The following is a 23,395-nucleotide window of genomic DNA, read 5'->3' as shown; positions in this document are numbered from 1 at the left end:
ATTAATCACCTTTAAGACTCCTTCGCTGACTTCTTTTTCAAAGATCGCCTGACAACACATCTTCTAAGTTTTAGGGCAAACAGTTGCTACTGCTTCCATGTGAGACGGAGGTCTCTTTCCCACTGCAGGTAGAACCCTCTCTGGTTCAACTCTGCTCAGTTTGACAGGTTTTACACAAATGCATTTCAGGCTTCAGTGGTTTCTCTTCTCATTCACTTTGAACAGGGTGATGTTGTGCATTAGCAAATTGAATTGTGGGTCCGTTGCCTTACTTTGCTTCACTTTTCTCAACCTAAAGTTCAACTTTTGGAGGTCAATTAAAATCACCTGATTAATCACCTGATTGATACTGTGACTGATGTCATGACTGACTGTTACAACATGTCCAAAAGTTCAGACACACCTACAGTAGGGCATTAAAACATCACAACCATGTGAATCCTGGAACAACAGCAGCAAGACAACTAGGCTGCTTTCTCACGTGCAGAGTTGTTCTTGTGCTTTGTTCTTTCTGTGAATATTTTACAATTAAAACTGAACAAAATACAGCTGTTTGAATATATATGATCCGAGAGAATTGAGGAGAAACAAATAAATACAAGGGATCCCTGTCAGAATAAGGAAACTGCAATGCATTTTCCATGAATATACGGTGCCTTGCAAAAGTATTCTCCCCCTTGACTTTTTACCCATTTTGTTACATTCCAACCTGTAATTCAAATGTTTCTTAATCCTATTTTATGTGATGGATCTGCATAAAATTGTCTACATTGGTGAAGTGAAATGAGAAAATTATATATGAAAAAATAAAAAAATAAAAATAAAAAACTGAAAATCGACATGTGCATATGTATCCACCCCCTTTGCTATGAAGCCCCTAAAAAGCTCTGGTGCAACCAATTACCTTCAACAGTCACATAATTAGTGAAATGTCTGGAAGTCTGGGTCAAACCCAACACATCCCATCACCCCAAGAACACCATCCTCACAGTGAAACATGGTGGCGGCAGCATCATGCTGTGGGGATGTTTTTCAGCAGCTGGGACTGGGAAACTGGTCCGAGTCGAGGGAAAGATGAATAGTGCTAAATACGGGGATATTCTTGAGCAAAACCTGTGTCAGTCTGCCTGTGATTTGAGACAGGGGCGGAGGCTCACCTTCCAGCAGGACAATGACCCGAAGTACACTGCTAAAGCAACACTCGAGAGGTTTAAGGGGAAACATTTAAATGTGTTGGAATGGCCACGTAAAAGTCCAGACCTTAATCCAATTGAGAATCTGGGGTTAGACTTGAAGTCTAGACTTGAACTTCTTGCTTGCTGTTCATAAGCAAAAACCATCCAACATGAAGGAGCTGGAGCAGTTTTGCCTTGAGGAATGGGCAAAAATCACAGAGGCAAGATGCTGCAATCTCTTAGAGAGTTATCCAAAGCGACTTGCAGCTGTAATAGGTGGTTCTACAAAGTACTGACTTTAGGGGTCAACAGTTATGCATGCTGAAGTTTTCTGTTATTTTGTCCTATTTGTTGTTCGTTTTACAATACATAAAAAATAATAATAATAATAATACATCTTCAAAGTTGTAGGCATCTTCTGCAAATGAAATGGTGCAAACTCTCAAACAATCAATTTTAATTCCAGGTTGTGAGGCAACAAAACATGAAAAATGCCAAGGGGGGTGAATATTTTTGCAAAGCACTGTACATATTAGCTTATGAAATTGTTGAGACATTTAGCAACTACTTTTAGTTGGATGTAGTTGGCAACTCTAGCCAGCATGTCCATGTGGGGCCGATAAGGTCTAAATTCGGGCTGCAGATAAGGGTCCCAAGTGGGTTTGTCCGCAGTTTCCACTGTGGCCCCACCTGTGTTTGCCCATATGGGTTTCAAGTCTCTGTGTGGCTTTGGTTGGACTTTGCATTTAGCCAATATGAATGTGAACATTCTTTTACTTTGTGTGATGTGTTTATCTGTATTGCCTTTGGAATAATTTAAGGCTTAGGGTAACCCTAACCCCTAACCCTTCAAGTTGCACTTTGAAACCCATATGGGCAAACACAGGTGAGGCCACCGTGGAAACTGCGGACAAACCCACTTGGGACCCTTATCTGCAGCCCAAATTTAAACCTTATGGGCCCCACATGGACATGCTGGCTGCTGGTTCACAAGAATCATAGCAAAATTCAAAGAAATTGTCAGTTCTGTCACTTCTGAGCAAAAGTTAGAAGCAACAGGGAGTCTTCCTATAAGGTCCCTTGGACAGGAGTACATTGACTTATATATAATAGGTGGAAACCCTGAAACAGCCGATTTGGGACAGACGTGAATCATGCAGATATTATATAGATGCTGGAATGAGCTTTCTATTACCATGCTGTGGAATGTTTCGCATAGCAATTACAATCTGATGCACAGGACATTAGTCACTGCTGCCAACTTCAACCAGCCATCCTGTGACAACTTTAATCTACTTGCAGAGCAGTTCATCTTCTATGACATTTCCAAAGTGACAGTTTTTTCATCAACTGGTTTTCAACAGCACAGGTGATATCACTTTTTGACCACAAACCTTTAACTTCCCACCACCATCTGGGCAGTTTCCACTATGATTAAAGTTTTTTTATTCACAATGCTTCATGAATCTCTGTAGTAGCAATATCTTATCAATTTTCATTTATCATTAACATGCAAAAAAAAAAAAAAAGCTGCCTCCTTTGTCACTGCATAGAAAAATATGAATACCTTTTTCTTTCAGGGTAATCCCTGTTTGTTTTTAAATTAAAATCTCATAACATACGAGTAAAAGGTCAAGTATTTGCAGCAAATCAATGGTCAGCGTGCATTAGATACTATTAAATTTTTGTCTCCATTCAGGTATAGTGGATTATTCATTATTTCATATATATAAATATAATATAACTATTCAAAAGAAGATCACTTTATTTTACAAGATATTATGCATGTCTTGCGTGGATAATGACAATCTTCCCTTTGAGCATTTGAATGGCTGTATCTCTATTGATCTCCTATATCAAAAAGATGAATAGAATGACAAGGCTGGACAATCGCCACTCTAGTGTTATTATTAATTAATCCGTACCACAAAGTATTCAGCAGTTACAGGGAATGGTCAGAGAAAAACTAGGAGGGAAGGATGGTTTTAGTTTTTGACCTCATTAATGCTATGATCATTTGATTTACTGACATAAGCATTATGGAAGAGAAAGAGTAATTTGTTTAAATAGGTATTACTAGATTAGAATAGATTAGAATTTCAATGTCTCCACATACAGCAACTGTAAAAGGTCAGAGACCATACTGCTCTTTTAAAAATTCATAGCTTCTTTCAAAAAATCTAATAGACTATTTCTGACTGTGTCAATGTTAAAAAAAAAAAAATTACATACTGTACTTTGCTGCAACACCTTGAGTACAATGTACTAAAATGGGGGTAAGGATAAGATTGATAAAGGCATTCAAAATCACCTACTTCTCTTCACCTTTGTTGACTTGCATCTCAGATAGCTTCTTTCTGATAGCTCTTTAGGAATCAATACAGGTGGTTAGTCATAGAATGATCATGCTTCTTACAAATGACAGATTTGTCCACAATATAACGTCACTGTTTTCATCAGACCCTTTGACTGAGTTAGAGGGTTTGGAAAGAGTAAAGATGGACATGAGCAATGGTCTCTGGTAGCTAAGGTCTAACAGTCCGTCAGGGAGTATGATTACTCGTCAAGTAAGGACTTCGTTTTTGCTTTTTCAAAGTTACTGTGAAATCCCTCGGCCAGACCATTTTTTTTTCTGTGCTCCATTGTGCTGTATATGTCATTTCAACAGCCTCCTGAGTTTACAAAGCAAAACTATTCTCAAGTTTATGACCGTTATTCAAACACTGTGTATTACAGCACAGAAAAAACACACATCACACTCCCACACAAGCATTTAAAATCATAAGATAGCAACATATGTATAGGCTCTGGCTTTCTGTGGGGGAGTGTCCATGTGCCATTACCGTGCATGCATGAATATTAAGAGATGCTGATACTAACCATGTATATTCTACTAAGTCTAACCATGTATTTGATAACATTTAACCTAAGTATGCATACTAATTCTAACCCTAACCTTAAAGGCAGGGTAGGGGATCTTTTTCTGGAACATTTTTTTACATATTGCTTGAAATACTCTTCACACCCCCATTGCAACCAATTAATTAAAAGTTTTGACACAAATATGAAAAGTTTTAGTGGCCTCTAGAACGTACAATCTAGGAAAAACAGTATCCAATCATTGTGAACGGACCGTTCACAATGATTGGATACTGATGCCGTCTATCAAACTGCAATCTACTCCCCCCTCCCCCTCCCCCTCCTTCCCCCTGTGCGCGTACCCTGCTCCGTGAACGAAGCTTGGCAGGAAGCTAAACTAGCCAGCTGGGCCCTAGTTAAGCTAGCTAATACTAATACTAAATCATAAACTTATAGAATATACATACGACTACGATCAGCTGCTGTCAGACAGCGCTCGTGCCACTCGTGCGCGTTCATGTACTCTAGAGCGTGCCTTCGGGGGGAAAGTGAAGAAAAGGTTGGGACTTTTTACCTGTGTATTTTCAAAATGCAGCTTCGCTGGACTCAAAATCCAGGATCTCCCTACCCTACTTTTAAGTGAGTAAGGTAGAAAAGTGAAAGGGCTGTTGAAAATTGTTTTCTATTAACTAGACAGTGCAGTTAGATAAGTGTGACGTGTCTTCACTCTCTTCTGTCAGTGAAGTTTCTGTTGATGTTCCCCTCAACTAGCCATTGTTGCTTGTGGAAATCTAATCTGAACTACATTATATTTACCATTATATCTAGAGGCCTAGAAACTTCCATGCAAAACTGTCCCCCATAAAGTACAAGGCCTTAGTAAAACTAGTTGAATACACAACTAACCTCTATTTGCATATCTCCAGCTATCTTTTTCACAACCCTGGCAATGATGCATAGAACAGATGAGCAAATTTGGCATAAACAGCGGTATCAAACTAGCCTGGCTGACGCGTCCACATCTCGATGAGATGGTGGTCTGGGAACTAGGTGTGCATTTTCTCGTATTTGAGGCGTGGTTTACGAATGCCTAGAGCCGTTTATTGGGCGCTACGAATGTTTATCAAATGACGTCAGGTTCTTCCCATGCTGCTTTGCGCGCGATTCATAGCCAATTGTATCACTTATACCAGATGACGACAGAAATTCGACGAGGAAGAAGAAAAAAATGGAAAATAAAAGTAAACTTGCGCTCTAAGCTACTTAAATTGACAACAAAGTAGGATAATATGCTATATTCTACATGAATTTTTAAGTTGTAGAGTTGTGAATTTATTTTAATAATGGAGAAATTGAGCAGCCTTGCTTTGTTGTCTACAGTAGTAGATCAACCCTCATCTTACTTTGAAGCTCCCAGCTCCCAGAAGTGACATCGACGTAGCTTTAGCAGCAGAAAAGCTATCAGGCTTGTGTTGATGATAATAATAAACTCCTGGACTATGTACAAACTTCCAAATGCATCGTTTTGTGAGTACAGACCATATTTGTACTACTGTAGAAGTTTGGTGTCATGACATGTGATTCTAGTGTGGTAATTTTGGAGATACTGCCAGGGTCCGTTAGCGCTTGTACTAAGCTATTCGGGATAACTCAGTAACTCAGCTGATGTTCAGCCAATATCTGAAAAACAACAAAAAACACCAAAACTGGATGACCGGTTCAAATGACGCTAGGGATGAATCTACTCCGAAATACTCTAAGGCTGCATTAACGAAACTTTAAGGCCCTGCATTGAACGGTAACGTTGTGTCCGCTGTCATGTTGGATTAACACTCTACAAGCTTCGGTGTAGCGCATAGACGTCGTCATCGTCTTGCTCCCCCCCGTCGTTCTGTGATTGGTTCCCAAACTCTGGCAAAAATAAGGGCGGTGGTTTCCAGGCTGACTTTGCAGTGAGAATGAAATCGAGCGCAAAGCAGCATGGGAATTCCCAGGCTAGTATCAAACAGGAATTCTACATTTGTGCAAACCTACAGCTGTCAAACTATTTGTTTTATATTCTCCAGCTTGTTTCTTTTATATCTTAATCTTTGCATATCTTTGCATATCTTACTCCAAATCAAAATTATATGGCATTGGTTGCACCCTCTCAGAGGGACAAAAATGATCATTTTTGAGTAGAGCAAGCGTTTAGGAGAGGGGTAATATTGTTGATGCATATTGGCAGAAAAATAGCATCTGTGGATTTTATGCGTCTTAGATGCAGATTTTGCTTGGGTTTAATGCAAATTGTACAACAATATGATGTATTTCAACGTCAGTTTTCAGATGCTGCACGACTCTTCAAGTATACAGCAAAGAAGATGTCTGTACAGAAGTGAATCCATTGAGGGTGTCACAATAGCCAGCCATGATGTTTGGCCTTGAAACTTGTGAATCGTGACTGTTGCTATAAAACCAGGTCTATCATGGTCACATGTTGCTGCTGCATTTCTGCAGATAGGGTAAGGGTTTCAGTTTGCTGTGTGTCTCTTGTTCATATTCGTACGACACCCCGTGTATAACAAAGGAGGACGCAGCTGACCGACCACATGTACTTTCCTTTACTTTGATACTTTGAAGAGAAGAGATCACAGTAGATCCACAGCCATGCTTCAATCTACCTGTCTTCTTTATTTGGCCTCAAAAATAGTTCATATTTTATGCAGGACAAATAATAAGAAATAATCTTCAGAAGCTGTGCATACATAATGAAAGTACCTCCTTCTCTTTGCCATACTGCTGCATAAACTATACGAAGCAGTAAACCACTCACTATAGTATATCTAAGCAAGTTCACATGCACATACACACATACAGAGAGACTACAGAGTATGACCTTCAGGTTTGATCATCTGCAATGCAGTGATTAGTTTTATTGGTGTGGAAGGAGACTGTATTGATAAGACTTTCTCTGCTGCTGATGTGGAATTCACATCATCGCTGTGCTTTTTTTATGAGTATCACACTGTTGATGTCGCTTACATTGTGAATCTGTGCAATCATGTTCAAAGCTGCCAGACTTTTCGTAATCTTTCAAAGTGGTCCTCAGCAACAGTTCTCCAGACTTTCAGATCTTCTTTCAAAGTTTTTCTTTGGACACTGGCTGCTTTATGTCCATTTCAGTCCTTGTACCTGACCTTTGTCAGAAGAGTGTATTTTCAGTCACTGAAGCATAAGAAAGAAAGGCACTTAACTCAATGGATGAACCAGTGTTGTGTAAGTACCCATTTTAGATAGTCTATTTAGGCACTTTGTCACTAGCAACCTGTCGCAAAAGAGATTTAACTTTCTTTAGAGATATCAACAAATAGAGCTATTCATTTTTTAGTTGCAGCTACTAAAAATGCCAAATATGACAGTTTGACAGTCATTAAATTGTTCATATGCACCAACAAGGTGATTCCCAAAGAGCAGTTAGCCAAGAACTTGGCATATCTCAAGACGGTGTGCCTTTGAAAAACATTTATGTTACAAATGGAGGAATAAAGTAGCACATCTAAAAAATATATTTGCAGCAAACAGTTGATAAATTTACTACTCACTGAAATCTCATCAGAAATTCTTAAGGAGGAAAAACAGGGAGAAAAGGCTAAAGTATGCCAAATGACACAAGAACTGGACTGAAAATCACCGGCAACAGGTCTTCTGGAGTGATGAATTCTCCCGAGAATCTGGAACTCAACATTATTGAAGCAATGTGTTGACAGAGAATGGAACAAGAGGTAGCCAACTTTCAACGGAGCGCTTTGAAAGGTCCTTCAAGAAGCCTGGAGAACTATTCCTGAAGATTACTTAAAGAAATTACAAGAAAACTTGGCTAAGAGGGTTCAAGCTGAGTTAAAGAATAAGGTGCCAGATTTCAAATATCAAAAACCAAATATTGATTCAAGCTTGTTAGAATTGTACAAACTCTGATTTTTGCATTATTTACTCTATTTCCACTGATATTTGAACATTCCAATAAATCATTGCCCCTATTTCCCTTTTTCCTAGCAATATATTTTCATTAGAAGTGGCTCAAGATGTTGCACTGTAGCTTACCTTATATCTGTTATGAAAGATGCAGGTGGAATAATTGATAATTATGGAAAGATTCAGCAGCTCCAAAAACTCCTTGCCGGTACTCACCATACTCCTCTTCAGCCTTTAATGCCTTGCGTACATGCCGCTCCACAATCTTAGCAAAAGATATTGCCTCCATGGCTGTAAAGCCAAGCTAGCTTGATTTTATTTTTTTTTGCAATTTCCCTCAACAATAGTTCTCATAACATTAGGACTTAACACATATCTTTTGGATTGGTGCTCAGTGTTTCACACTCCTGTTGTCCCAGAGAGCTTGACGCAACCTTTTAACCCAATCACACACCTTCTGACATGTATACACACACACATACCATGCCTGTCACCCACTTGTAAAGACCCTGCCAACAGCTTCCCACCAGGACCTTCCAACTTGCAGATAACTATATTCCACAGATAGCACTATCACTGTTACAGTTGGCTGGAGGTAACCAACCCGAAATGTCAAGCACTGTCATATCGAGGCTAAATGGTGTTGTTGACAAGGCAACTATAAACTGCCTGTATACCATGTGACAGCATGTGAATTGAGTCAGCAAACAAAAATGTTGAGCGACTGGCAAGTTAAGCTACATGTTGTTTGTACTGAAGTGTTTCAGCTTCCACTTCGTCCTGTGGTGCTAACAGACTGTATTTGAATGCCCTGCCTTCTCTGGCCTTGTGTGAAAACACACTGAAAACAACCTACCCTTCTTTGCAAAGAGCCGAGCGCTCACCACAACAAACAGGTTACTTGGTCTCTGCCAACATATCTCCCTCTATGTGTCTGAATAAAGGACAACAGCCCCCAGAGGGGGACCAGCCCTGAATTGTGAGAACTGGGCTTTAAAACTCAGATGCGCAAGGGGCGAAAATGAGACTGAAAATAAGAACTTTCGAAAGGTCGTAATAAAAAAAGCTCTGCCAGTGCTCAGAAAAACAAAGTGCTGGATTTGCCAGGTGTGATGAATGAGATAGAAGCTCCAGAGCTAATGCCTTTGTTTTTATCTCCATTTATTTATTTATTTATTTTTACTGCAAAACTATCTGGAAGTGTTCCACTGCTTCCAAACAATGTGCAAAACAAAAATGAATGCATACACAGAGAGATAGGGAGAGAGAAAGAGAGAGGGCAGGGGGAAGACAGAGGCAGTAGCACAATGCTGCCTGCTGCACTGCAGCAAAAATCTACACAGCATACTACAACCACCACACAACCTCCAGCACTGCACAGAATAGACCCCCGTACACGCGGAGAGGAGTAAGCCACAGATGGAGGTAAACACTCCACATCAGTCAAAGCAACATGTTATTTCCATGTGCTCTCTCGAATAGATTAAATAGATAACACGAATCAGTCTCATCCATCAAAACCCAAGACTTCTTTCATTTGTCTGCCAAAACATGCACGAAACCCAGCTAAACACTGCACTCTGAGATTTGTAAGGGCTTTGTCTGAGCACAAGGAAACATTACAAACAATGACTGGCGCCCTGAAATCAGCCTTTATTTTAGAGTAATCAAATTATCTGAGCATGTCAACTCATATTGATAATTAATCGACACCCTGGACAGTTTGCCAGTCCACCACAGGGTTAAGAATCAGATGAAGAAAAGTCTAAACAAGCTTCTCATGAGGGTCAGCTCAGCCAAATAGGCACTGAGATCGTCAGCCCTGCATTAAAAATACGAAAGGATACACCTCTGTCAAGACAATGTCATGAGCCAAAACATTCAGTAATAGATTTATGATTTTGAGGCATAGATGCAAAAACCTGCAAAGCAAGGTGTGTTGAAGCAGGGAAACATCTAAAACCTGCAGGACCGGGGCCCCTTTGAGGACCAGAGTTTGCTCTAAAGTGTCCCATGGAGTGAGTGAGAGCATGGATGGTTGTTTGTCTCGTTTGTCTCTGTGTGGCCCTATGACGAACTTGCAACCTGTCCAAGTTGTACCTCTCACCCAATGACAGCTCGGATAGGCTGCAGCCCCCTCACGACCCTGGATTGGATTAAGTGGGTGTAGAAAATGGATGGATGGATGTTATTTGTTATGTCTGACAAAGTCAAACCTTATACATTTAAAGTCTTAGATATAACAGCTGAGCCAACATCAGATTTTTTTTTCAATACTTTTGTCATAAGTTTTCAAAATAAAAAGCCTAACATACTAGTTTACAATACTAAAAAGTATGTCTAATAATATAATAAGAAGAATTTCTCACTCTACCTGAGCGATATGCATATAAACAGTAAAGCACAACCCAGTATCCAGAGGAGTATGTTACCATCTTGTGTTTTCAGGATAGCGCAATTGCGTACAATATCATGTGGCTATTTCATTTTTAGCACATGGACAACAGTCTTTTGGATCACAAGCCAGTGTCAGCCTTATCAAGCAACAAACAAGATTCAAGATAGTTGTATTTGTCACATACACAATCATACACAGTACAATGTGCGGTGAAATTCTTCCTTGTCCTGCTACCAATAAAAAGAGAATTAAAATTAAATATGAAATATGGATTAAAATGAATAAAAAATATCAAATAAAATAATGTATAAGGTATCTGGCGATAGTCTTTGGGGTTACTGGGCTTGGTTGTCTTTGGGACAGGGACCACAACAGACTTCTTAAAGCAGGTGGGAATCACACACTGTGAGAGGGAGAGGTTGAATATCGTTGTAAACACCGGTGCGAGCTGTTCAGCGCAGGCTTTGAGGACTCGACCGCTGATGCCGGTAGCCAAACAGGTGTCAAAACTTACAAAAGACATCTGCTACAGACAAATATTTGAAAGCATGTCATGGCTGATCTTAGTTTATTGCAAGATTCCTCCACAGAGAGCACGTCTTCAGAGACAGTACTGATCTGCTTGGTGAGAGCACAAAGGGCTTCTGAGCAGATACCACTTTGCTAAAGAGATCCTGTTAGATTTAACTGGTGTGCTTGGATTTAGGACCTGCGTTGCAGAGAGATACTAACTGCATAAAAAGCTATTTGTCCACTCTTGGTTTATTGTCCCCAGGCACTTTCCAGCAAGAGACTGGAGACAGATTAGGCATTTCCCAACCATCAATGATGCATCATGCTATCTGTGTTGATTAATATAATTTCCTTGGGCCCAAAATACATTCAGTTCTTTTGGACATATAAACAACAAGCCACAATCAAACAGGAAAGAGATGTATCTCCAGTGATGGGCGTGTCCATATCTGTTGCAGATATGTCTCATCTGTATGATATATTTTTTTTCTTTTTTCATTTCCGATAGAGATCCCTCGTCAAATCCTACAGTATTAACTGCTCCATTTTTCTGCTATTAGTTACACATTTTTGCACAGCAGATCTTATAAGTGTATTAATATTCATCTTGTGCGCTTGCACTTTTATGAGTGTGCTTGAAATGTATTTTTCGTTTTTTGATTTGTGTAAAGCTGTGTTGCCTCATGCATGAAATGCTTTCTGTAACTAAATGTTGACTTGACTACAGCAGCGTTCATCTTTGTTTTCATAAAGTTTTTTTTCTTAAGTCTCTTAGCCATGATTTCGAGGAAGAATACACAAAAGTATCACGTGTTTTTAAATGGATGTTTTGTTACCATATATGATTAATTGAAGTAGTTCCTAATGGAAAATGAAGATTAATGAGCACATGCACAGTTGTTTGGAACTTGAGAGATTTGTCAACAGCTGATGACCTACTAAGGTTTGGAGGGGTTGGTAAGAGAAAGCTTCGGTTTGCAAGGCTGCATCTGAGCAAATAACAAGACTTCTGGAACAAATTCTTTGGGACAGACAAGGCCAAGATGCTTGGTCATAATGCACAGCACTAGTTTTGGAGAAAATAAAACACACCATATCAGCACAATGTGCACAATACAATACCTCATACCAACTGTCAAGCACAGTGGTGGAAGGCTGATGATTTGGGCTTGTTTTGCAGCTACTCCTCTGTATATTAAAGCATTCTAGAGTCAAATGTGAGGCCATCTGTCTGACAGTTAAAGCTTTGCTAAAATTGGGACAGTGATCCAAACACAGCAGCAAATGTACAACAGAAGGACTGGAAAAGAAAAGAATCAAGGCGCTGCAATGACCAATTCAAAGTCCAGACCTAAGACTTAAGAGAACTATTCAGAAACAAATGACAGCAAACCTCACTGAGCTGAAGTTGTAAAAAAGAATGTGCCAAAATTCCTCCACAATAATGTGAGAGACTGTAAACTAACGTCATACAGAAAATTATTTTGAGTTCTTGCTGTTAAAGGTGGTTTTACAAGTTCTTGGATCATGAGGTCCACTTAGTCTTTCACAAACTGCTTCTGCATTTTGGCTTAGTTTCTGCTAAATAAATAATGACACGATGTGACATGTCATGAGTTGTTCATTGAGGTTGTACTTATGTGATTTTAATACCTATTAAGGACCATATTATTTATATTTTTGTCATATATCCTGATATAAACTTTGAAATAAAAGAGTGTACTTTCTTTTTCACATAACTGTGATATGTCAGTACGGGTTGTAGTGTTTATGGAGCCATTTCAGGGTTAATGTTTGTTCATTTATTTTGTTTGATTTACAAATATTTCAATCTGAGAAGATACAAAGTTAGTGTTTAAAATGTTTAAAAAAGTGCAGCAAAAGTATTTTGCGATTTGAAAGCCTTATCATCATCGCAAAGTCATGAAACTTGGCCCACACGTCCACCCTGTCGACCTCGTACGTATGTAAAGGGTATCGTGTGTGGGCGGAGCAAAATGGCTCAGTGGCGCCCCCTAGAAATTTTCAAAAACCCCTCTGCATTGGAGTTATTATGTGCTCGTACGTACGCAGAGGGTATTGTGCAAGTGGGCAGAGCTGCAGCTCTTCCATCAAAGGGAAGTTTTGGGGCAATCTGTTGGTTTCCTTAGATAGGCTAATGTCTTTGAATTGGCACTGTATGTAGGAAATAGACTAATTTGAAATGTAATGAAATGGATAGGATTTACAATGAACTGTATTCGAATTGGCTCAAATTGGACTGTATCTTTGAAGTGCCCTGCGATTATATTTGCAGTAATTTGACGCTGTATAGATAAAACTGAATTGAATTGAATTTGATTAAGTTCAAAACCTTTTTTTTTTTCACCTTCAGATCCTTGTTTTAAACTTCGTGATTTTTTATTGTTCAATTTCAAACTTTTAGCCCTGCTCTGGCGTGAGAACTCTTTGCTTTTGCTGAACTTCTTGCTGTACTTCTTTTTATTCTAAATACATTTTTTTTAAGTTTTAAATTCAAAAACCCTCACTTTCAAAACATGTTTTTTCAATTTGAAATATTTGTTTTAATATCAACAAACATTATGACCCTGAAACTGCTCCATGTTGGAGCTAGGGCAAAATTAGCGAAAAACATGAAACCATGCTGAATTTATTGTTTTTTATGAATTTTCTTATATAGGTTTTTTACAATATTAGCTGCAACATATCTTTCCTTTTATCTTTGTTTTACTATGGAGTAAATGCAAACAGCAGTTGCCGTTTTTATTCAACTGGGTTAGTCATTTTCATAATAATCTTTGTTCAACATGCCTTGATAGTATTATGCCATAATGTTCTCATTCATGCCAATAAAGACAGAGAGGGGCAGTCAGCGAGGGAAACAGAGAAAGCGCATCCTGCTTAGCTTATACCATCAGTAGGGAACACAGATGATGGACAACAGTAATAAATGAGCTACAGGCCAGCATTGAGTCATGGAATCACATCAGCAATCTATCATAATCAAATCATTGTGATGTACTTTCAGCACAGGAAAAAAAAAGCAGACCCAGCTGAATCTGCTATGTGTTCCTTCTTGGCTGAAGAACTGTAGAGAAGCAGACTATTACTTTAGCAGTGTGCCTCTTGTGCCAATGATTTGTTGTAACACATATTGTGGTACAATAACACAAGCACACACAGTCCAGTATGTTTAGGCTGTTACTGGTGAGAGAGTCACGGTTCCTGACCCAACCTTTTTGCCGTTTATCAACAGCAACATGCTAATGTAACCGCATCATTCTCAGTCTCTAAATGATGCTGTGGAAATGAATGTAGTCACTCAATAGAGCCTTTTAATTATTCAAAAGTTTGTTCTTATTGAAACAAAAGTTAATGCTCAACAGGTTCTTGTGGTGTGGGCTCTGTGCTCCATAATCTTAATGATAGTATTAAAAACATATTGTTTCAGTTAATGTTTTAGTTTTAGTTTTTCTTGTTGCTGTTCCACTGTCCCTCTTTGGTTTGCTTTGCCAGTATTTGATTCCCACTGTATAATCCACCTCAGCAGTTTGTCATCTTCATTCTCTACAGTACTTGTTTATTGTTTCTTGAGCTTAGTCAGGTCCTATAATTCTCCTAACATCAGTATTTGTGTCACATCAGTATTGGGATGTACCTCTTTATTGATTATTTAGAGGAAAAGTGCTTTCTTTCTCATACCACATAAACTACAAAGTCCTTTTTTTATGGTTTCTTCTCAAAATTAAAATTGAAAATATGATGGAAATATAATGAAAATACACTTGTCAATTCTTTGACAAGTTTATAAAACTGGTTAAATATTTTTTCCTAAATAATTAAACAAAACACCAACTTGTCTATTAGGAAATATTGATTACATCAAAAAGAACTAAGTAATGAAATAAAGAGGTAACCATAAAATAATTATTTATTATTATTTACAATTATAAGGCTTAAATCTGCTAAAAAAAAATATGGTTAATATGCATGCTTATAACTAACTACACTAACCTGATTTTTTTTAAACAGTTTTAAGAAAAAGAGTGTTGACAGCAGCTGAGTCAAATCTGGTCAAAACCTACCTGTTCCTTTAATTAATGAGCCTTGTAAATATAGTTCAGCTTTAAGCCAATGAGAACCATTAAGGGCCTCTCATTTAGACAATCATACCTTGTGTACTGTGTTTGAATATGTTGTGTTGACTTATAAGGCTGAAATTACAGCTCTCCTGGGTTACTTCCAGCAGGAGCTAAATGCCCCCATTACAACCATCTCCACTATAATCATGTCAGCTTTCATGTCAAAGGCCGAGGGCATTATTGGAGAGCCATGTTGTTACCACAGGGCAAATGGTGTTGCCATTAGATGAAGGTTGACGGGAAGGAAACCTGCACTGGTATGAGAACTGAAATTTTACATTTGGAGCAACCACCCCCTTTTCAGTCTGAGAATGTCAAATACAGCTGCTTTATCAAAGCCTTTGAAGCGTGTTTAAGAGCTACTTTCATGGGGCCTTAACTTGAAAACCTTTGTGATTCTACCAAAGTAAAGAAACAAATGAGCGTGAAATGACAGGTTGCTTAACCCTCTGAGCTACCCAGACCCCTTAACCACTTCTATTATTCAAACATAATGGGTAACTCACAATGATCTAAGGCTCAAAGGAAATGCAGTTTGTTAAAGGCCACTAAAAAAAAAACCAAGACATTAGATATTGACTGCTTTTAAATTATACACACTGCTCAACAAAATAAAGGGAACACCTAAACAACAACACAATGTAACTCCAAGTCAGTCATACTTCTGTGAAATCAACCTGTCCAGTTAGGAAGCAACACTGATTGTGAATCAATTTCACCGGCTGTTGTGCAAATGGAACAGACAACAGGTGAAAATGAGAGGCAATTAGCAAGACCACCCCTATTAAAGAGTGGTTCTGCAGGCGGTAACCACAGACTATTTATCTGTTTCTCAGCTATAACCTCAATAAATTATAGCAGCAATAAAAATAAAAAAAAAAGAGAAAAAACAATAAATATAATACTGAAAATAGTAAAATGTATTAAAACTGATAGGAATGATGACATTCTCAGCATAAATAGAGTACCAAAGAGTCTTTTAAAGCTACTTAATATGTTGAAGGGTGGAGGAAGCTCGAATGTGGGGCGGTAGGTTGTTCAACAGGCTGGGGGCACCTGCTGCAAAAGCTCGATCATCTCTTGTTTTAGGCCTAGATTTAGAACAACCAGGAGTAACTGGCTGACTGATCCAAGCTTGCTGGCTGGAGTGTAAAACATTTGTTAGTTAAGGCGGCACTTGTCCGCAAAGTCAGCAATACAATTTTTATTATATCCTGTAGTTAACAGGGAGCCAGTGGAGGGAGGACAGTACAGGATTAACGTTCCTTTTTTTTTTTTACCAATAAGGAGTCGTGTAGCTGGAGTTAAAAGACTACAACAACATCGGGACAAGTGTCAAGCATTAACAAATTATTGCTTGTAGCCAAAGCTAACATGCAATCCATGTCCCAGATGGACCTTTGAATTTTGCAAAACTAAGCATAAAATGATTATGGGTGAATATAAAATAAACAAATCACTCAATTCACAACCATTCAGGACATAAAAGATGAAGAAACTACATTACAGTGACATCATTAAAGGTGAAGTGGCAGTTGATTTAAATAAATTTAAACAATTTAATTATTTAGTCAATAAAGTTTTTCTTAAAAACAGTTTCAGGTTTAATTTCAAATCATTCCAGTCCAGTCCAGTTCAACTTCCACAGGTGATGAATTTAAGATGTTTATCCCTTAAAGAAAAAAAGCCCATTCAGAAAAAGAACAGCTTGTCACTGCTAGGATTTACGCAAAGAGACCTTACAATTCTCCCTGGATTGTCCACTTACAGAGTTACTGAGCCTGGGACTGTAAGTGGATGGTCATTTAACATTTGGGGAGTATTTCAAGGTAAGTTTACGGTTAAACAATTGAATTAAATGATCAAAATGTATCTTAATTACTTAAGAGCATCGCAAAGATGAGACTTAATGGAGTGCCTGTCCAAGATCTTACTTGTTCAGGCTTCAACACTGTCTCATAAGCACTTTCAAGACATCATAAATCCTGCTTTACACTACCGTTCCTCAGACAATCCCACACATACTCGCATAGATGTGGGACACTGCATGTCATAGAGCTCCCACTATTAAGGGCGCAGGATGAGCCAGATTACAAGATGATTTATGAAGCCTCCAGAAGACACGATAGAGTCAAATAATATGGGGAAAAGCACATGCATGGTTTTATCACATGATTATTTTGAGATGCATCTCAATATCACACACACCACTGCAATCAATGACACCCTTTCTATTAATTTGTCACAAGCCAATTCTTAAAAAGAGAATTAAAATTGCTCCTATGTTCTAAGATTAAAAGGAAAAACTGACACTGTCCTTGTGTGTATACCCACTTTTTAATGTTGATAAAAATCAAACTTTATATTGATATAAATATACAAATGACTGTGGTCATCTGATTTCGATCAAATGCAAAACCATTCAAAACTGTCCATAAGCAAGATGCTTACCCTACATTTCCCCTGTTGCTGTGTGGGTGTGTGCATTCTTGAAAATTTGTAAATCAGACGGTCACGTTGCTCCAGACCAGAGTGAAAGTGACATGCTCACTGTTACAGTGCATTCAACTATTCATATAACTAACTCTTACACATAAGTGTAACCACATAGGGTAAAGTGGGATTTAGTATTTTGTTCATGGACACTTTAGAATTGAAGGAAACAAATGTGACATCAGATTGATAAATAAATAAATACATATAGAATTGTGAAATAAAAGAAACAAAAAGTTCACATGTAAGTTAAAGATTTAAGCCTTTATTCAAAAGACATATTTAACTATAAACCTGACATATCCATTTAAGTATCAATGTATTTATTTATTACTGATTTAAACAGCTTGACATACATGTTTTCATGGTCTGAGAGTTTGCGTTTTGCTGTGTTTTTGGTTTCTTGCTTTTCTTTTGCACTTTATACCATTTCCTGTTTTATTTTGTAAGAACTGCCCCCTTGGTTGTTCTATTGAGTTTTACTGCCTTCCCTGTGTAACACCTAGTTTTAGTGACTGATTAACTCTCACCCCTCATCACTCACTGAGCATATATATACTCCCAGTCTTCAGTTGGTCCTTGTCGGATCATTTCATGTCCTAGTCTCAAGCCTCCTGTGTTTCCCAGTGTTCACTGTGTTTTTGGTTGATTAAAATCTTCAAGATCGTCTGCCAGCTGTGACTCTCTCTTCTTCTTTGTCTGCTGTTGGTCTATTCCACTACTCCTGACAAAATGATTCATCCAAGACAGGTCCCAACAGACTATTCAGCCCACAGCCATCAGGCTTCTTCAGAGCCCAAGCTGGAGGCTGAAACCGGGGAAGAGTTTATCTCTCTTTTTGAGTTCTTCTGCCAACAGGCGGAAATAACTGAATGGGACCTGCTCCAAATATCTCAGCAGGAGCTGGCCCAGAACACAGGGACAGGAAACTCCAGGTGGCCTTGTCTCATCTCCTTGTTGACAGTCATACCTGTCTCCTTGCTCTGGGGTTTTTGGGACACTGTGGCTCAGCCTTCAGAACTCTGGCAGAGGCTGAGAGTGTCAGTGAAACTTTTGGGTTGCTGCAGGCTAGTCCATGGCTCCTCACTTCTCCAGAGTTGGCTAACCTGGAGTATAGGATTATGGTCATAGTGCAATGGATCTATTCAGTTTACAGGATTCTCGTGAGCCACGACATTCGCCTGAGCCACAACATTCTCCTGAGCCAAAGTGTTTGTTCAGTGTGAGTCCTGGTCCAGCTCCTGTTTTGCCTGAGTGTGCATCAGAGCTCCAGTCTCCGGTGCCCCGGCCTCCAAAACTCCAGTCTCCAGTGCCCCGGCCTCCAGAGCCCCAGTCTCCAGTGCCCCGGCCTCCAAAACTCCAGTCTCCAGTGCCCCGGCCTCCAGAGCTCCAGTCTCCAGTGCCCCGGCCTCCAAAACTCCAGTCTCCAGTGCCCCGGCCTCCAGAGCCCAAGTCTCCAGTGCCCCGGCCTCCAGAGCTCCAGTCTCCAGTGCCCCGGCCTCCAGAGCTCCAGTCTCCAGTGCCCCGGCCTCCAGAGCCCCAGTCTCCAGTGCCCCAGCCTCCAGAGCTCCGGTCTCCAGTGTCCCGGCCTCCAGAGCTCCGGTCTCCAGTGTCCCGGCCTCCAGAGCTCCAGTCTCCAGAGCTCCAGAGCTCCAGTCTCCAGTGTCCCGGCCTCCAGAGCTCCAGTCTCCAGTGTGGGCCTCCAGAGCCCCAGTCTCCAGTGCCCCGGCCTCCAGAGCTCCAAAGCTCCAGTCTCCAGTGTCCCGGCCTCCAGAGCTCCAAAGCTCCAGTCTCCAGTGTCCCGGCCTCCAGAGCTCCAGTCTCCAGTGTAGGCCTCCAGAGCCCCAGTCTCCAGTGTGGGCCTCCAGAGCCCCATTCTCCAGTTCCCCGGCCTCCAGAGCCCCATTCTCCAGTTCCCCGGCCTCCAGAGCCCCATTCTCCAGTGCCCCGGCCTCCAGAGCTCCAGTCTCCAGTGCCCCGGCCTCCAGAGCTCCAGTCTCCAGTCTCCAGAGCTCCAGTCTCCAGTGCCCCGGCCTCCAGAGCCCCAGTCTCCAGTGTGGGCCTCCAGAGCCCCAGTCTCCAGTGCCCCAGCCTCCAGAGCTCCAGTGCTCCAGTGTTCTGTTGAGTTTTATTTCCTTTTCTGCGTTACACCTGTTTCACCTGTTTTCACTCTCCTCATTATTCCCTCAGTTGGTTCTTCTCGATGATTCATGTCTATGTTTGAAGCCTCCTGTGTTTTCCCCAATTTGTTTTTTTGATTTATTAAAAGCTTCAAGGTTATCTCTCTTCTTCTTTGTCTGCATTTGGATCCACTTACTCCTCTACTCCCGACACATGTGGGATACAGACGATGTTGCACAAGAATTTTGTATTTAGCCCAATGTTCTGAGAAAAATATGGCCACATTTACATTCATTCACATTTATGCAAAACAAAAATGTGTATCATCTTAACAATTCTCAGGCAAAAAGGAAAAAAAAAGTCTTACATAGTTAACCAAAACCATGACTTGCAAGAGACTTGGACCTTGGTGTCAAAGACAAAAATTATGTAAAAAATATTTTGAGAAATGCAAAAGATTAGACGGATGAAGTATTTAACGCGCTACCACCTTTTAAATTTGCTCGGTCAAATGTAAAAATTCTACTTTCCAAGCTTTACTTGAATTAAAGTATGTATTTAAAATATCAACAAAATCTACAAAGTATAACAGTATAAGTTTTCATTGAAATCCAAAATGGGATCTATAAGAGTTTTATCTATCTATGTCATTCTATTGGATTATCATTATTGATTGACAAGCATGCAGGGGGTGCTTATATATCATAGCTGGATGTAAATGTAATTTTACTCTTTTTATACATTTGATATACCTGAATTTCTGAATATATCATATTATTCTACAGTTACTGCTTATGCACCTCTGGTTAGATGCAATCTGCAACCATTGACTGTATCTGTGAAATGTGCAATAAATTAAATGCAATACAGCTGAATCTAATCTAAACTTTACATACTATCAGGTGGCTTAATTTGGTGTAACCTAGCTGTAGTGCAATTAAAATAATTATTTCCCCATTGAAATAGTTTAGTGTCAAAGTAGAAGCAGTGTTCACCTCACAGCCATCACCATTCTCGATAAATAATTACCTCTGCATTATTAGAAACAACTCTGTAATGGCCTGTCATCTCAAAGTCACTCATGCTGGACTCATTTCCTTTAACTGCCACACTCATGTGTGAAGCAACTTACCTCAGTTACACATCCCCTCTTTGTTTTTTCACCACAGTTGTTTCACCCACTCAGGCAATAATGTCCTACATAAGTTCAAAGTTATTTTACTGAAACAAAATTTCAACAGTATTTTAAGACTGCCATATCCAGTTACATTTAAGGGTTGTGGTTGACATGTGACTCAAGGCCTATCCTGAAATTATACTGAGCATATATCATTTCAAATTATTGTGGACAGGGGTGTCATACTCTGGTTTTGATTCTGGCTTGTGCCCTGTTTTGGTAGTTTTCTTTGTTTGTTTCTGGGGTTCTTTTTCCCTTCTCTCTTCTGCCTGCAGAGGGTGTGCATGTGGGAGGCAGAGCTGACATGCTTGTTTGGAGCTTTACGAGGCACACCTGTTCCTGATCGGCGCAATCAACAACCCTTCTTAAGGAGTTTCTGGTCGACGCACCGATGCTGGATTATTCACCTACCTATGCACGGCTGCCTCGTGAAGACTGCCTGGGCCTGCTCTGCTCCTTCCACGCCTCTGCTCCAACACCCAGCCTAAGCTCTACCCTTTTTGTAGAGTCTCTTTTGGTTAAATTCTTGGACTAAAATAAATCCTTTTATTTTTTCCCACTTCGGCTCTGTGCGTCCCTTGGGTCCACATATAACCACCCGTGACAGAATAATCCAGCCAACATGGATCCAGCCAGTACCGAGTGGATTACATCAACTCTAAAGCACCATGGAATTCTTGTGGGCCAGCACGAGGCTGCCCTCAAAGAGATCTGTTCCCAGATGACCATCATCAATGACAACTTAAATCGCCTGATCAAACTGTCATCTACAGCTCCTGCACACTCACCGGTAACCGATGACCAATCGCACCCGGCTGCTTCACCTGCTGCGGCTGTGGCTCCGGGTCCTGGGCTCAGCTCTGCGTCACCCCCTCGCGAACCCAACATCCCACCTCCCGATCGTTACTCAGGTAACGCTAATCAGTGCAGTCAGTTTTTGTTCCATTGCTCACTGGTGTTTGATCAGCAACCCAGTTCATTTGCTTCTGAACGATCACGCATAGCATATGTCATTAGCCTCCTTACCGGCAAGGCAGCTGCCTGGGCCCTAGCTATTCGAGATCAGACAGTAAAATTCTCCAGTTTTGATAGAATTGTCACTGAATTTCGCAAGATTTTTGATCATCCCAATAGGGGGAAGGAATTAGATTGTCAACTCCTTAACATCCGTCAGGGTTATTCTTCTGTAGCCATATACGCGGTTGATTTCCGTATCCTCGCAGCTGAGGGTGGGTGGAATGAGCGAGCCCTTCAGGGAGTTTTCACCCGGGGGCTAAGTGACCCCATTAAGGATGAATTAGCCGCTAGAGATGAGACCACATCATTAGATGAACTCATTTCCCTCGCTATTCGTTTAGACAACAGACTTAGGGAAAGACGCAGAGAGAAGGGTGCTGACACAGTTGCTGTCCCGACCCGGAGCTCAGCTTGCCCATCATCCACGGGTCTGCTGTTACCTACCTTCCCCTCCTCTGTTTCCTGCTCGGTTCCTTCGTCTTTCACGGCCTCCTCGACACCTGAGCCGATGCAGCTGGGACGCACACGCCTGCCAGTCGCAGAGAGGAGCCGACGCCGTGCCCACAACCTATGCGGTTACTGCGGTCAGCCGGATCATCGCCTGTCCCACTGTCCACTGAAGCCAAAAGAGGAGGTCCATCTGTAGTTGGGGGGTTACAGATGGGCCAGGTCTCCTCCAGAGCACTTCCCCCTAAACAGGTCGTCCTGGATGGTCATCTCGCCTGGGAACACGGCACCGGCCAGGCACAGGTATTAATCGATTCAGGGGCTGACGACAATTTCATTTCTCTGGAATTTGTGCGGGATAATAAGATTCCCACAAGATTGTTGTCTGATAAAAGACAAGTTTTTGCTTTAGACGGTCGTCCCCTCCACATTGTTACTCATAAAACGGCACCACTATCCATCCGGGTTGCCGGTAACCATGTGGAGAAGATCAGTTTGTTTGTTATTGTTTCACCCTCAGCTCCTGTTATTTTTGGGTTACCTTGGTTAAAATTGCACAACCCACATATTGACTGTCACAGTCTTTCTATTCTTAACTGGAGCACCTTTTGTCACAATCATTGTCTTCACTCTGCTATGCCGGACCAGTCGCCACCGCCTGCTCCCCCCAATATTGACTTAACCTCAGTTCCTATGCAATATCATGCCTTAAAGGAAGTTTTCAGCAAAGACAATGCCCTGACGCTTCCTCCACATCGCCCATATGACTGTGCCATTGAGTTTATATCAGACGCTAAGCTCCCCTCCAGTCGGTTATACAAGCTCTCCCAACCAGAACACTCCGCCATGGAGAAATACATTACAGACTCACTCGCGGCGGGGCTTATTCGACCATCCACCTCTCCTTTGGGTTCAGGATTCTTTTTTGTTGAGAAAAAAGACAAGACGTTGAGACCATGTATTGACTTCCGGGGGGTGAATGATATTACAGTAAAGAATAAGTACCCACTTCCATTAATTGACTCAGCTTTCGCCCCCCTACACAAAGCACAGGTGTTTTCTAAACTGGATCTACGCAACGCCTACCACCTTATCCGTA

General features: G+C 40.6%; 1 protein-coding gene across 2 annotated transcripts in view; it reads right to left on the bottom strand.

Moving 5' to 3' along the window:
* fgf14 (fibroblast growth factor 14) overlaps positions 1-23,395 on the bottom strand; it is a 128,090-nt gene that overhangs the window by 89,500 nt on the left and 15,195 nt on the right. Inside the window, exon 1 of one of the 2 annotated variants that reach the window (XM_075479216.1) lies at positions 8,205-8,427. The exons of the other annotated variant lie outside the window; for it this stretch is intronic. Coding sequence (XP_075335331.1) covers positions 8,205-8,277 — 73 coding nt within the window. The 5' untranslated portion in view covers positions 8,278-8,427. Of the gene's footprint in view, positions 1-8,204; positions 8,428-23,395 lie in introns of those variants that run through there. 2 annotated transcript variants of the gene reach the window in all.

The sequence above is a fragment of the Odontesthes bonariensis genome, chromosome 12 (assembly GCF_027942865.1).
Source record: "Odontesthes bonariensis isolate fOdoBon6 chromosome 12, fOdoBon6.hap1, whole genome shotgun sequence".
Classification (NCBI taxonomy): Eukaryota; Metazoa; Chordata; class Actinopteri; order Atheriniformes; family Atherinopsidae; genus Odontesthes; species Odontesthes bonariensis.
This window is presented reverse-complemented; position numbering and strand designations above follow the sequence as displayed.